General features: G+C 49.8%; 1 protein-coding gene across 3 annotated transcripts in view; it reads right to left on the bottom strand.

Annotated features, from left to right (window-relative positions):
• Positions 1-13,178, bottom strand: part of MLXIPL (MLX interacting protein like) — a 28,795-nt gene extending 15,617 nt beyond the window's left edge. For 2 of the 3 annotated variants that reach the window (XM_031967950.1, XM_031967951.1), the window contains exons 1-2: positions 12,868-13,178; positions 3,868-3,974 (exon numbers count right to left, since the gene is read on the bottom strand). In XM_031967950.1, the coding sequence (XP_031823810.1) occupies positions 3,868-3,974; positions 12,868-13,163 (403 nt within the window). In that variant the 5' untranslated portion in view covers positions 13,164-13,178. Of the gene's footprint in view, positions 1-3,867; positions 3,975-7,639; positions 7,795-11,012; positions 11,381-12,867 lie in introns of those variants that run through there. The other variant, XM_031967952.1, reaches the window with a different exon arrangement.
• Positions 13,179-16,148: the final 2,970 nt, after the last annotated feature.

The following is a 16,148-nucleotide window of genomic DNA, read 5'->3' as shown; positions in this document are numbered from 1 at the left end:
GGAAAGAAAGCAGAACTTTGGCTCAGTCCTAGAAGCAGAGCAGGCCTCCCTCTGAGGCCGTCTAATCCAGCCTCTTCATTTTCTAGATCAGGAGGCTGGAACCCAGAGGGCGAGGTCCCAGGGGTCAGAGAAACAATCGATCCGGGTTCTCTGCATCCCCAGCTGGGCTCCCCACGGGACCACGCCAGAGGATGACGTGAGGTGCTATTGCCACTGCTTCCTTCCAAGAGTTCCGCAGCCCAGCAGGAGACTGCACAAGAGAACTCTCTTCCGTGCTAGACTTCCTCTTTAGTACTATTATTATGACTATTAATATTATAACAACTATTAATATTAACATCAATTAATATTAATATTAATAGAATCATGAATATTAACATCAACATGAATAGGAAGATGAATGTTATTATGACTCTTAATATTAACATGGATTAATGCAAATATTAATAGAATTGTGAATTTTAATATTACATTAATTAATAGAACTATTAATATGGATATTAATATTTACACTAACTAATATTAATGTTAATATTAATAAATCAGGAGGGAGCAGATAGAGCACCAGCCCTGTGGTCAGGAGGACCCGAGTTCAAATCCCAGTTCCACATGTTATTAACCCCCCCCCCCCCAATTCCAACTCCGGCAACCAAGCTATTATTGGAGGAGGGACACAGGCCTTTGAAGACACCGAGCCTGTGCTCAGTGGGAGAGTCCTCCTAAGCTCCCAGGTCTCAAGCTTAGAGAAGGGCCCAGGAGGCAAACCATCCATCATTACATAGGCATTAGGGAAGGGGTCAGCAAGAGAGCTGCACTTTCTTTCCTCCACACCTAGAAGACCTAAGTTCTTTCAATTCTAGACTCAGGGAGCTAGAGAGAGTCCAGACGGAAGGAGCTCAGAGGATGTCCTGGACACAGAAGATAGTGGGAAAGGACAAGTCTCGAAGGAAGGAAGTGATTCGCATTGCTCAGTCTTCTTGGAGGCTAGTCCATCCTTCTGTTTCTAGTAAGGGAGGATATTATCTGTGTCTCCTCCTGTCTTTCCATTCTGTCTGCCTCAATTTCTTAATCTGCAAAATATAGATAACCATACTATCTACCCCTCACGGTTACAGTGAGGAGACAATGAATTAGTATTTTAAAAGCCCCTTTCAAACCTTAAATCATAATGTAAAAATGCTAATAAATATGAGAAGAATGGAGCACAGGGCGGGATCATCACCAAAACCACTTGCTGAATAAGTAATGGAAAGAGCAGCAGGTTCAGGGAGTTCAGACTTGGTTCAGGTCCCGACTCGACCCTTTACAACTAGATGTACCTCAGTTTCTTCAGCTGTAAAATGAGGATCCAATCGTACTTTTCATTACCTCCCTCCCTTTGGAAATTCTATGATTTTGTGGTTGGGAGCAGACCCTCCGAGAGTGTAGATTACAACCCTTCTATAACTTGGTTGACAGTTTTCCAGAGCTGCTACAGCAGAAAAGTTCATTTTTGGCCATTCGGGTGGTGAATCTCTGAAATGAGCTGGGTGGTCCCGAGATGAGAGTCTACCACGCAGCCCCCCACATTGGCAGCTTCCAACATCTTTAGAGATGGAAAGGATCTCGGAGAGCATCTAAACCAACCTCTTCATTCACAGATATTTCAAGTGAGGACCAGCAAGAGAAAGTGTTTTCCCAAGATCCCACAGTAACCAAAGAGCTTTCTCTTGTACGACGCTGCCTTTCTTATAGAAAGCCCGTGCTTGCCTTTCTCTGGCAGCCTTTCTGGGAGCTGAAGCATCAGGTGACCTAGCCCCCTGGAGAGGTTTCTGAGCCCATGAGAAGTGGAAAGGGGGATGTGATCTGATGCTTTCCCACACGTAGGATGAGTGGGTGGAACCTAAGGTCACCCCCTCACGCCATCTCAGAAGTAAAGTTAGACCTCACCTGCTTCAAACTGCCCTTAGCTAACTAAGGTGGATGTGTGACTCAAGGCTTTTCCATATGTGTATCTTGGCTCTTGGCGGGGGCGCAGTCTGGGGAAGTCTATGGATCCTTCTCAGAATCAAGCTTTTAAATGGATAGAATAAAATACATAAGCCAGTGGTCCTCAAACTTTTGTTCTCAATATCTTTATCCTATTAAAAATGATTGAGGATCTGTCCAAGGAGTTTTTGTTTATGTGGTTTATAGTTATAGATATTGATCACATTAAAAATAAAAACTATGAATTTGTAGCTCTCTGAAAGGATTTCAGAGATTCCCAGGATGCTCTGGACCAGATTTTGAGAACCACTGACATAAGATGACCACAATTATGCTGAAATATAGGGACCTAAATATATTTTTTTAATTTTTTAAAATTAAAATTTAATTTTTTTTTTAAAGTTCACAGACCCCTGGATTAAGAATCTTTACATTAGCTGATCTTAAAACCCCCTTCCAGCTCTATCACTCTAGGGCTCTAGATTTATTGTGTCATAAAAAGACACAAAAGAAGCTGGAAGGGCTCTTAGAGATCACTGGTTAAACCCCTCCCATTTTACAAGTCAGAAGACTGAGGCCACTTGCCCAGAATTATACAGTTAGTAAATATCTGAGGTGAAATTTGAATCCAGATCTCTCTGACTTGGAGTGCAATGTTGTAACATCTGAAGAGAAGGACGTGACTTTGCTTTAAGTTTTATTTACGACTCTCTCATTTTGATCTTTTGTACCCCTCATGAAAAATCATCCAATGAGATATTTGTAAAAAGTGCTAAGCACAGTGCTGGGCACATAGTAGGCACTGTATACTTATTCCTTTCCCAAAGTCCGGCACAGAGTAGGTGCTAAAGAAATGCTTCCTGATTAAAACCTTGCAGCTACCGCCAGGGCTAAAAGAAAGAAAGCTTTCAGATGCCTGTGGGGATCAGGACCAGACCAAACCTGGGATTTCATTAATGTAGGCAAACTTTGGGATAAGGAAATTCCGTTCACTGAAGTAGACCAACATTTTCTCTGCAACCCGTTGCCTGGGTCACAAAAACCTCTTTTAGGTCACTGAGGCAACATGTTCCAAGTTGGACTTGAACCTAGGCTGCCTTGACTATGGGCACCTGGAGTGAGATAGGGGGAAAAATGAGCTCAGTCCCCCTCGAAGGGGATAGGCTGAGTATATGAGCAGATCGGAGCCATATATGGACAAGCCTTAGTTGGCCGAGAGTACAAAGAGGTGAGGCTCACCTTTAACCTGAGATGATGTAAGGGGTAACTTTAGATTCCCTCAACCTGATTGACAAAATCTGGAGCTCGATGGATTATGGATCTGACCCCGATGGACTATGGATCTGAGCCCTGGGATGCAACTGCTGCTTGGAGTCAAGCACCCCCTGTTGTGTAGGGAGCAGGGCACCGTATTTGGAGTCAGAGGGAGAGGGGGTCGAATTCCAGCTGCTACTACCCACCTGTGGGACTTAAACAAGCACCTTGACCCCTTAAGTCCTTAGCGTCTTCTTGTGTCAAAGAATGGGCTGGATGGTCTTAGGATCAGAGCTGCCAAGGGACCTTAGAAGCTACCTAATCCAAGTCCCTCAATTTACAGATGAGGAAACTGAGGCTCAATGTCTCACAGTTGGATGCTAGCTGCCAGGATTCTAACGGTTTGTCAGAGGAGGGATTTGACCCCTAAAGTCCCTTCTTCTTCCAAATTTCTGATCCTATGATTGACTCCACTCCAAATTTATGCCACTAGGAGTCTAACTGGAATCAATCTGGGGGGCTTCCTGGAGAAGCCATGACTGTAAGATAAGCACAGGGCTTGGTGTCGACTGAGGTGAGGAGCAGAGGAAAATGGAGGCCCCAGCCCGGCTGCCCGCAGCCCCCCGGCTGCCCTCCCCCACTCACACTGGATGTACCAGGCCCTCCAGATGGCGTTGTTGAGGCGAATCTTGTCCCTGCAGAGTAGCTTCAGGCCTTTGAAGTTCTTCCACTTGGGAGACACCAGTTTCCCACTGTCAGGGGCAGAGCAGATCTGGGTCAGGGAGGACATAGGGACAGAAGGGAAAAAAGCCAGCCCTCTCCCCCAGCTCCGGGCACCACCTACCTCCAGGAGAATTTCAGATGCCCACACCTCCAGTCCTATACCAATGGCAGCAGACGGGCACCTGGGATCTGGCACTGGCAGTGACCTGAAGTCCTCTATTACCCCCCACTTCCGTCACCACCTCTGAAATCCCCACCTTTTACTCACACCCCAAAATCTCATTCAAATCTGCATTATGACGTGGCTTGGTGAAAATACCGTGTCCCAGGAATCAGGAGACTGGAATCCTGGCTGGATTTATTACCGATTCCCTGTGGGATCTTGGGAAAGTCACTTCTCAGACTTTTACAATAGCCTGCTAAGAGGGCACCCTGCCTTGAGCCTCTTCTCACTCCAATACAGCTTCCAAACAGCTGCTCAAGTGAGTTTGCCCAAAGTATAATTTGGGCCAAGTCACTCTCCTATAATAAACTCCAGGCTCCCTATTGCCATATATAAACACCTTTCTTTGGTACGGAAGACTCTTCCCGATTCCCCTTCCCAGTCTCCTTATACTTGAGGCTCTTTTTTCCCTTCTGTAGTCCAGTCATGCTCACCCATTTGCCATTTCTCATGCAGAATGTTCTATCTCCCAACTCCCCGCCCGGTCTGGTCTGCACTCCTGCCTCAGGTCTCCCTCATAGAATCCCTGCTTTCCTTTCAGTCTCTGTCCAAGTACATTAAGCTTTTCCTCCCTCCCACCAACTATCCCGTATCCCATTTCCCCCATTGTATTCATTTTGTATATTTTCCGTATACCCAAAGATGTATGTGGATTGCTTCTTGCCCTAGAACGTAAGCTCCTTGAGACAAGGCCTGTTTCACTTTTTTTTTAATATCTCCAATTCTTAGCATGGCGCCATATATACAGTAAGGGTTTAATAAATAGTAATTGATTGATTCTCCATGGATCCCAATTTACCTCTTCCACCGTCAACATTCCCAGCTTTATAATTATATTATCTGGGAAACATGATGACACATTAACTCAGGATCAGTCATTAACACCTTAGTTAAAATTACTTTATCAGATTTGTCCCAACAGAGACCCGTAATGAGAAATGTGACACGTTCAGCTTGGCTGTGACGGAAAGAGCGAAGGGCAGGGAAATAGAGGAGAGGCACAAGATGGGGTGGCTTCTCCCCTCCACTTTTTAGTATCTTCTTTTCTCTCCCAGAATCCCTCCGTCCTGGTTTCCTCCCAGTTTCCCCAATCCCAGTGCACTCCCTTGTCCTGGGTACTGCTCCCAGACTCCTGATAACCTCTGCTAGGGACAGAGCCATCTGGGTCCTACCTTATCTGCACGGTTGCATGGGAACTTTTGGAAGGAAAAAATGTCACCCCCCCCCCATAAGGAGCCCTTGGCCTGGCACAGCCCCCTGTGCCCTTCCAGCTGGGTCAGGCGAGACGTGTTGCCTAGAATCCAAGTCTCTGGATGGTGTCCAGCTGCTTGGATCCCAGTTTTTCTCTGGGGAGTATCATGAAATGAGGTCGGGGAGAAGGAAAGCACACCCCCTCCTATGATAACATCTGAGGTCAATCTATGTTTGCCCTATGCTAGTTATAGCTGGCCCCGGAATATGCTCTGGGATGAGTTCAAGCCAGCTTGGCACCTTGGAGAATAGACACGATCACTGATTCTCTCTACTGCACAGGCCCCAAAGACCTCAGACTCATAGGGGGATCTCAGAGGACCTTTTACAGGAGGGGAAACTGAGGCACAGGAGAATAATGTGATTTACCTAGGGGACAGAAGAGGAATGTTGAACTCAGGTGCTCTGACTCTTGAGCCTCTAAGCTCTACAGCCTTCCTCTGTTCCTCAAGGAATTCTGTTCCTTTCCTAGCTCAGGCCTGGGGCTTGGGAAGAAGCTCCAAGATTGGAGATGGCTTATGGGAAGGCTGTGGCGTCCCTCCCCCTGCCCCTGTGTTTGTATGAGGATCTGCGCTTATCTGGGCTCCAGGGCTAGCTCTCCTGCGGCCCCCTCTCCACCCCCATCTGGGCCTTCCCTGGTATCCAGGCTGTGTATTTGCTCAGCAGCAGCTGGAGGGGGCTGGGCCAAGGCCCCAGCGGTGAGGGCCTCATTGCTCTAACACAGTGTACATAATACAGCCTGGGCTCATGCCCCAGAAACAAAACACCATCTGGGAAGGAAGAAGAAATGGAGGGCGGGAAGGCGGGGCTTGGAGCCCCTTCGTGCCTCACAGAGCTTCACTTTCATCATTGGGGGGTCTCAGGGCTGGAAGAGCCCAAGCCTCTCATTTTACAGATAAGGAAACTGAGACTCAGAGTGGTTAAGTGCTTTGATCAGGATCACAGAGCTAAAAAAATCGGAGGCAGGATTTGAATGGGGGTCTTCTGGGCTCCAAATCCAGCACTCTAGAACCCTGAGTCAGCTTTCTCTGACAGGCCAAGGAGGAATGGACCCAGGCTGGAGGGGTCAGGCTAAAAGCTTTGAAAGGAAAGGGAGGGGAATGCGAAGCCTTTGCTGGCAAACACTTTAAAAACCTAAGGAGGTGAAGAAGATGGGAATGATGGGGAGCAGAAAGCAGGGAAGGGGAAGAGCTGGTTTGATCAGGAACATCAAAGCCATTTAATGAGCCTAAAGGCTAAAGTGGAGCCCTGCCTCCCCACCCCCCCCCCCACCTCCCCAAGCAGGGACCAACTTTCAGGTTAGGATTACTTGGTCTCTCCAATTTAGAGGGGAAAAAAAATCATATAAAGGGGACTTCACAAATGCCAGCAGCTGTGTACACTGTGGGGTCTGCTAGTGCACGGAACACATCCTAAAGACTGGAGTCTTAACCTACATGGGCTCAGTACAAGCTTACTGGTGCCCGGCTGGTGGACAACTGATTATTTGAAATTTGTATCTGGAATTGTCTATTTATTCTCTCTCTCTTCCATCCTGTTTTGTATCAATAACTGTGAATCTCTGATATCTTTTGGGGGCAATGGATAGAGCACCCGTCCAAAGTCAGGAGAACTTGAGTTCAAATTTGACCCTTAGACACTAGCTGTGTGACCCTGGACAAGTCACTTAACCCTTTATGCCTCAGTTTCCTCATCTGTAGAATGAGCTGGAGAAGGAAATTACAAACCATTGCCAAGAAAACCCAAAACTGGATCAGAGAGAGTCCAAAAGTACTTAAAAACAACATATCCTTTTAGGCACAAGATACTCTGTACTTAGTTTCATTATTTGGATATTTTATACTCAGTGATCCTGAGTATGGTTTCCTTTGACCATTCCATTTTGACTTTTTTATCTACATAGGTATTGCCATCCAGTTGGAGTACCAGTCAAGGACTGATGATGTACCCAGTTGGCTGTCCAGAACTTAGTGGGTATCTGGGAAGAAGCCCTCCCAGGGATGAGTGTGTGGACAAAGGTCTGATATAGAGCTTGGCGTGGTGGGGTGCCATCCTTGGAGACTGGCCAACTTTCACTACAACACGTGATTTGGATAATGGATAGATATTTCTTCCTCTACTGAGACTGTGATGAAGGTGAATGTTAAAGGCGTGAAGGAGGAACCACTTAATTTCAACTTCTGGCTTGAAAAGTACAGGTTGGCTGAGCCTGTCACCTACCCCATAGTTGAGTGCTGGGACCCAGTTCAATGTGGCTGAGAGGATCACTTTTGAGGATCCCCGTGTCCTTTCTCCACTCTCTCATTCGATGATTTGGTTCTTTAGGGGAGTGTTCCCAAAGTTATTTTTCCTAACTATGTGAAGAACTTAGTCACCTGGAACAATACAGAGTATGGAAGAAGGAGAAGTAAGGAGCTAGACCCCGAGACTGAAGGGCTCCTGCCTGGATTTGCCCAGTTCTATTAGCCATTGTGAGAAAACCCCGTCTCTGACATGGCAGGTGTCTAGTTCCCTAATGAAGGCCTTTATTACTTCTGGTCAGGGTCATTGCAGAAGCCTCCTAACCCATCTCCTCTCTCCGACCTTTTCCCTCTCGAATCCATTCTCCATGTGGCTTTCCTGAAGTACAGATCTATGTAACACTCCTACTCCATAAACCTGATTGGTTCCCCATGGTCCAGAGGATCAAACGCTCACTCCTTTGCTGATTATTTAAAACCCTTCAGGACCTGCCTCCAACCTACATTTCCAGCTTCATTCTACATTATTCTTCTCTCTCTGTGGGCAAAGAAGTCTCCCTGGTGTTTCTTTCCTTGGACATTCTGTCAACCATCTTCCTGCCTTTGGCCATGCCCAGGTCATGTTCCATGCCCTATCTCCATGATACATCAGGGGAGCTGACCTGCCTCTTAGCTTGCCCTGAACTCTCTCACCTCCATCCTTTCTTTTCTGCCCTCCTCTATTCCTACAATCCTTTTCTCTTCCTGTTTAATTCCTTTCAAACCTACCTTCTCCATGTTATCTCCCTGCTATCTTTGGTCTATAATGTTGTCTTTTGTCCTAAGAGGACCATGACATCAGGGAAGTGATGCTATGACATTCAAAGGAATTGTATTTATGTGAGGGAGGGCTGGGTAAAGTCACCTGCCTCACTTTCCCCTCCAGTATCATTCAGGTCCCATGGCCAGATATAGATCAAGACAACTGGAGATGACTCTGGATAAATTGGGAGACTTATGGCCTTCCCCTTGGGCTTCAGCTCCAATGGGCAGAGGTAACATTGCAGATTAGGATTGATTCTCATTCTCTCTCTCTCTCTCTCTCTCTCTCTCTCTCTCTCTCTGGCAATTGGGGTTAAGTGACTTGCCCAAAGTCACACACACAGCTAGGAAGTGTTAAATGCCTGAGATCAGATAGTTCAGGGCTGGTGTTCTATCTACTGCACTACCTAGCTGCCCTGATTAGGATTATTTTCAACTGCCTCTTGCCCTCTTATTAAATATGAGCTCCATGAAGGCAGAGACCATGTTTTTCTCTTTTCTCAATTTTACAGGTTCCAATAGAAGATCCCCTGACCATACTAAACACTTATAACACTCCCCACAGATGATACGCTAAATATGGGAGGCATTTAATAAATATTTTCTGAATAAACGACTCCCTTTCTCATTTGACAGTTCTTTCCATACATTCCCCGGGTCTACTCTTCTCTAGGTTAAGTATTCCCAGTCCCAGACTCCCCATTATCCCGGCCATCTTCCTCTGGATGGATCGGAGTCATTGTTATTTTCTTCCCCAAAGGGAAGTCCCTTTGGGGACAGTTAGGGTATTGCCAAGCATAGCTTAGTATAATTCTGGACAAGGTACGCCTTTTACTTTACAAATTGTGTAAATCCACCGGCAATCCACAATTCTATTTCCTGAGCCTTTTTTCTCATCTATTAAATGGAGATAACACTTAATACCGAAATAACTGTGTAACCATAGGCAATTCATAAAAGCCCAAGCCTCTGTTTCTCATCTAGAAAAGGGGGATAACAGTATCTGTAGGGAGGCAGTGGTGTTGTATGGATAAAGAGGTAGCTTAGAACTAGGAAGACCTGGATTCAAACCTTGCCTCTAACTCATAATGACTGTGGGATGCCAGGCAAGCGACTCACCCTGCAGACAACCTTCTCAGACTACAAGTTGCAGAGGAGGCGCTGGCTGCATCAGTGGAGAGTTTCCTCACCTGAGAGTTCTTATAGCAATGAAACCATACGGCCAGCCCTTACCCTGCACTCCCTCCTTTCCGGGGCTACTGGGAGGCTTAAATGAGACTATAGGTAAGGCCCCTCTGAAAACTTTGGAGAACCCTTCAAATGCTGGTTAACTTCTCTAGGTTTCTAATTCTTCCTTCAGGAAACTGCCATTAACTAGCCTCTGCTGATTGCCGAGCCTCTCCAGTGTAGTCCTGGCTGGATCTCCTCTTCCCCTTCAACCCTCAGTGTTAGGCTCTCATTCTTAGCATTTATCACTTCTAGCTTCCTAGCACCCCCCACTCCAAGCCAGGGCTAGGGAGAAGGAATAGCAAGGCGTACCCAAGAATAATAGCTAACATTACTTATAGAAAACTTTAAAGCTTGCAAAAAACACTTAACATGTGACTTTGAGCCCTACAATCACCTGGTGAAAGCTGCAAGTATTATCCCTATTTTACAGAAATGCAAACTGAGACCAAATCTGTTAATAGTCTTGTCCCGGCTTACACGGCTAGTGGGTTTAAATTCAGTTCTGTGAATCCTATGTCCTATGATCGAGCGCCATTTTCAACATTCTGAACTTGCCCAATCTTTCTTCAACCTCCCCACAAGCCCCAACACAAGGACATTTGGTTACAGATTACATCCTCAATGCTGCTGACAGAGGGCGACTGCCCAGATTGAGGAGGCCGGTTGGAGCTTTGCCACCTCCTAGGCTGGAGGTGGTGGGGACCCCTCAGAGCTCACATCCTGGGACTGTGCCTGTCTGGGGTCTGGGACTGCCCACTTGTACCTCTGCTCAACATTAGGAGACAAGACTCCTGGGTCCTTGTGACACTGCCTCTCTGGGCAGCTTGGACTATTTTTAGAGCACATGTGTTACCACGGGGGGAGGGGAAGCAGAGGGGCTGAAGCCATGGGCAAGGGGGGAGGGAGCTGGCTTGTGAGGAGGAAATCTTTTCTTTGGGGGAGGGATAGGACTCTTAGTGGCCAATCCCAGAGTGAGACCCATCCCCCAGGCCTTGGCCCACAGTCCACCTGTCCCCAAATCTGAAGGCAGGGCAGGACAGCAGGGAGGGCAAAGAAGGAGGAACAGCACTGAGGGGCTGAAGGGCTCAAAGAAACTCTTCCCACACATGTATCCCTTGTACCATAGGGACAGTGGGAAACCTGGCTGAGTATTTGTAGGGTACACCCTGCCCTCTGCCTTGTCTTCTGGGAGAAACAGTGGCCAGTGGCAGAAGGCCTCTCCCTGTGAGACACAACTAGCATTCATTCCACAGGCCAGGGACCTTTTTTTTTGCGGGGGGGTGGGGTGGGGAGGAGGGTTAAGGGACAGAAAGGACCCTAACCTCTTTTAGAGTGAGCCCATACTCAGGACCTGAGATGCCCCAGACTGTCCTGTGACCTGGGAGGAAGAGGGAGGGGGAGGGTTGAGGTGGGAATTTGAACTTTCCACATTGGTCCCGGCCATCCAGCCGATCGAGTTGCAACATGACCTGGGCATCGTGCCAACTTATGTGGGCCAAGGTTACCCGCTGCTCGCCTGGCCAATAGATTCTCGGCGTCGGGAACAAGGGCTCCAATCCCCAGGTTGATCAAAAAGAGCCCCTCCACCGCCCCCTTGCCATGTTCCCTTCTGGAACCAAAGGGAGGTAACTCTCCTCCCCTTGCCAGGACCCCTGGGTGTTTGAGGGCAGGGGGAAGGGCGGGCAACGGATGCCAGCGTTTCTCAGAAGGGGGGAGGGAGGGAGGGAGAGATATTTGCAGAGAGAGGATCAAGGTCGGCCTATCCCCCTTTCTCTTCTCCTATTCCCAGTTGATAATTTATCCCAATCCCTGGATTGTTCTGTTCTTTGCTCTGGGAACTTTGCTCTGGGACATCCAGGGAACTTGGCCAGGAAGGGGGCAGGGAAAGGGGCTCCTGTGCACCGGGCTTGGAGCTGGCTGGACGCAGACTTCCACACCCCTCGAGCTGCCACCCATTCTCGGTCAGCCCCCTCCCCCCTTTGAGGCTCTAGGTTGGAGCCCCTCTGCTCCAAGCTCCGAGGCAGTGGCGAGGTGCTGCCTCTGGGACCACGGGTCCCCGACCGCCCAGCCCGGCCCGGCCCTCCCTCCAGACCTGGAGCAGCTGGGACCACCGGCCCATCCCAGCCCCGGATCCCCCAAGCGGCCTGCAGCGCCCCCTGCTGGGACAGACTTCCTGCGCGGGCTGCAAGAAGGCATGGGGCTGGCTTGCAGGGAAGCTTCCTCTAGGTCAGGGGAACTTCCCAGGGGAAGTCACCACCGGGTGAGGCTCCTAGTGGGCGTCTTGGGAGGGGGCAGAGGAAGGTCCCCTCCACACTAGGAGGAGTTTCTGGGTGAGGATGAGCCTGGGGGCACTCAGGTGGGGCCAGTTTCAGCGAGACTGGAGGAGGAGACGGAAGATGACGGTTCCGAGGTGAGAGAAGGGCGCTGGGGGGGCTCGGGGAGAGCAGTGAGGGGCCCAGGCAGGAAATGGGCGGGAGGCTGGAGTCCTGAGGAGGGGACTACGGTGGGGATGTCTGGGGCCGGGGGGGGGTAGACAGCCCCCGGAAGCCTGTTTTATTGTGGACTTGCTCTGTCCCTGGGCAGGGGGATGGTGGGAATTTGTGAGGAAACTTGGGGGATTTCGGGAGGCACGAAGAAGTTCCAGTGGGTTTTTCCCGAGGTCCCGAAAATGCGGGTCTGTGGGAAAGGTCCCGCGGCCGGGCCAGGATCTACCAGTGGGGAAGGTCCGGGAGGTGGGGCTGCGTCGGTTCTGTCCTGTCGGGATCCGACGCCACGGGAGCGGGGAGAGGCCCCAGGGGAAGGAGCGGGGCGCATCCCGGGCCAGCTGGCGCAGCGGCAGGTGCGAAGGCGACCTCGGGTCCTGGGTCCCCGGGGTGACGGGGGTGGAGGTGCCGGGGTTTGGGGCGGGCCAGAGAGGAGGAGCTCCGGCGCGTCCGCCCCAGGTGCCCGCGTGTCCCGGGTAAGTGTGCGCGGAGCGCTGGTCCAGGTGAGGTTACGGGGTAGCCCCGGGAAGGGGAGACGGGCTTTGGGGGGACCCTACAAGGGCAGGGCGGCCGCGGGTCCGAGAAGAAGGAAGACCTTGGGGCCGGCGGGAACACCCCAGCCAGGGGGCAGCGGGCTCGGGGGGAGTCGAGCCTTGGCACCCGGGGGGGGGCTCCCCTGCTCGTTCCGGCTCACCTGTAGGCCAGGCTCATGCACTCGAAGAGACGGGTGAGCGTGGGGTCAATGCTGCGCGGCCCGAAGTCCGCGGGCCCCACGGGCCCCTCCTGGGAGCCACGCCGGGGCACCGCGTCGCTGTGCGGCGACGACACCATGAAGTGGCCGCTGTGGATGACCTGCGGGGAGCGGAGCAGCGAGGCGGCCCCGCGCCGGGGGCCCGGCCCCTCCGAGTCCGAGTCCGAGTCCGAGTCCGGCGCCGGCTCCGCGCGCGGCCCGGGGAAGCCCCCGGCCAGCCCCGCCAGCGCCCCGGCCATCGCCGCGGCCCGTCCGCCCCGCCCGCCGCCGCCGCCGCCCGCTGCCTCCGGCCTCCGGCCCGCGCGGCGGGGCGCTCTAATTAGCATGACCCGCCCCGCCCACCAGGCCCCGCCCCCGGTCTCCTGCCAAGCGGCTGGGCCGGCGGGGGCGGGGCGAGGAGCTCATTAGCATAATCTATGCTCCAGGTGTGCTCCGGGCCGCCGGGTCCGCGGGGGCTGGAGGGAAAGCTGGGGAACCTCGAGCGAGAGGGGAAAGCCGCGGGGAGGGAGAGCTGTCGCCCCCACAGCCGCCGCTGTCCACGTAGCTCGGACTTAGGGCTCGTCCTTCTTCATTTGACAGTGGAAGAAACTGAGGCACGGAGAGGGTACTTACCCAAGATCTCTCGGACCGACCCTGAAACTCTGGGGCGATTGTGCACCTCAAAGCGGCTACGTGCCGCGCGTCAAGCGCTCTATGAGTACGTCCAATCACGGCCATCCTTCTGTCCGGACTCGGCTCGTCTCGCCTCTCAGCCTTTGCGCTGACCGACTCCCCTTCCCCTCCCCCTTCCCCCACCTGCCATGAGCTCTCGCTTCCCCTCCGCCCCCTAGAATCCTTCGTTCTCTTTCCGGCTCCGATCAGACCAAACCTGCCCGTTAAATCTGCCCGTTCCCTTCAGCGCCGGGAGCCCCCTGCAGCTACTCTGTATCCCTCCGTGGTTACTTCGTTCCATTTGTTTGCCTAACAGAACCATGGAACTCCTTCAGGGGGCGCGGTTCCAGGGGGGGCAGGGACTGGGCCTCGGAGTTTTTTTTTTTTTTTTGGCTGAGGCAATTGGGGTTAAGTGACTTGCCCAGGGCCACACAGCTAGTGGGCCTCGGATTTGATCCGTCTAGATCCCGGACCTAGATTCTAGGGCACTGGAACTTTTTGGCCTCAGGATCTCTTAATATTCTTACAAAACCGAGACCACCAAGAGCTTTTGTTTCGGTGGTTCCATCTATGGCTGTTTACAGTCTTACATCACAATATTATTGTGAAAATAACGTTTGATTTTCTGGATCCCCTGAAAGGGTCCTGGGGTAACTATTGACCATATTTTCAGAATCATTGTGGTAGGCGACCCCCCCCCTTTACGATTTTAATTGGCTACCCTCCCCACAACGTATAGTTTTGGAGCAGGAGTGTATGAACTTTTAAAAACTGTTTTAAAATGCATAAAATAGAGGATTGCAATATCCTCTATTTTATGCATTTAAAAGCGACTTTTTTCTTAGAAAAGATACAGAGCAGAGCAAAAAAAAAAAAAAACAAAAACAAACAGATACAGAGCTTTCACTAGACTGTCAAAGGGGCGGAGCCTGCTCAGACATGCTTGTGAGAGTAGATTATTACCTTTTCTGAGGGAATATTACATCTAGGAAAGGGACAAACCCAACAAATCAGGGATTGGTTTATTGTTTTGTTGCTTGTCTAAACTTAAGAAAGTGATGGAGAAAATAGTAACATGAAAAAGTATTGTTTGGAGAGTCCATCGTTAAACATCCACAGACATAGCCTTGGGGCCATGACACACAAAAAGTCTAAGGATTTTTAGTAGAATTGCCTAAAGTAATAAGAGATTTAGTGACTGGCAACGGCTCACACCACAGGTCCATGTCAGAGGCGCACAGTAGGTGCTTAACAAACATTGCAATTATTATTATGCAAGTAACTGAAGCAGAATTCAAACTCAGACATCTGGATTCTAGCTCTAGTGTCCTTGCCAGTACCCTTCCCTGCCTGTAAATCTGTATTTCTGGAAGTCCTCCATTCTTGGGGGTATTACTGAGGAAGAGTAGAAAAGGGGGATGATTGAGGTTAACAATGATGGCTTTCAAAATGGAGAATAAAAGCATAAAAGACAAGTCCACGTTGGGAACATACATGGCTAGAGAAGACGGCCAGAGGGTTAAAGCATCCTTCTGACCCCCAAGATAATAAAAAGAAATAGAGGGAGGCCTCCAGTTTGGTGGGTAGACACTCTGGGGAGAATATAATGTATGACATGAGCAAGATTGATACTGGATAAGAAGGCCCAATGGGGAGAGAGAGGACTGTCCTGATGAAGATACACACTAAGAAGAAGCTCCCAGATTTACCCCAACTCTCTAAATGGGCACAGAGTGAGAGGAGAGCAACTTCTCTCACCCACTCTCCAACATCTCACCCTACTTTTACTATATTACTTGCCTGTAGCCTAAGCCATTCTTATTAGGTACCTGAAAGTATGGAAACCCAAACTTTCCCTTTCCATTCCAGCTGCTGATTCTGATCTTCTGCCATGAGGTAGTGATGTGTGTATATGTATAGAGTTAGGGAATATGTATTTGTATATCCTCTGGCTATGTAGACCAAAGCTTCAGGGCTCCAGTTAGTAATTAAGGGCCTGAAGCACCAAATGACAGATTTCCCAGCCTTCCCTGTTTGCCACCTGCCTTCCTGGGTTCCAAGACACCATGGCTACATCATATTTTCACATCAAGTCTCAGAAACTCCTATCTGTCCATTAGCCAAACCCTCCAGCACTTTGGGTATCAGAATCACCACCTGAAATGAAGAGGCTACATCACCTAACAGAGAGGTAAGATATTTTTGGACATGGCCAATGTGGGGATTTCTTTTGCCTAACTTTTCATGTTTTTTTTTTTTTTTTGACAAGAATTTTGTTTAAAAAAGAAAGAAAGAAAGAAAAGAAAAAAGAAAGAGAGAGAGGGAAGAAAGGAGGAAGGGAGGGAGGCAGGAAAGAAGAGAGAGAGAGAGAGAGAGGAGATGATGGAGGGAGGGAGGGAGGAAGGAAGGAAGAAAGAAAGAAAGAAAAGAAAAGAAAAAAAGAAACTTGGACAATCTCTAAGTGCCATGACAGAAAACTGAACCACTTTCACTTGAATTGTTTCAGGAAGATCCTGAAGATTATCTGGCAAGATAAAGTACCAGCTCAGGTCTTTTCTTAAGTTGAACTGCCA

The sequence above is a fragment of the Sarcophilus harrisii genome, chromosome 4 (assembly GCF_902635505.1).
Source record: "Sarcophilus harrisii chromosome 4, mSarHar1.11, whole genome shotgun sequence".
NCBI lineage: Eukaryota > Metazoa > Chordata > Mammalia > Dasyuromorphia > Dasyuridae > Sarcophilus > Sarcophilus harrisii.
Note: the sequence above shows the minus strand (reverse complement) of the source record. Positions and strands in the feature narration are given on the sequence as shown.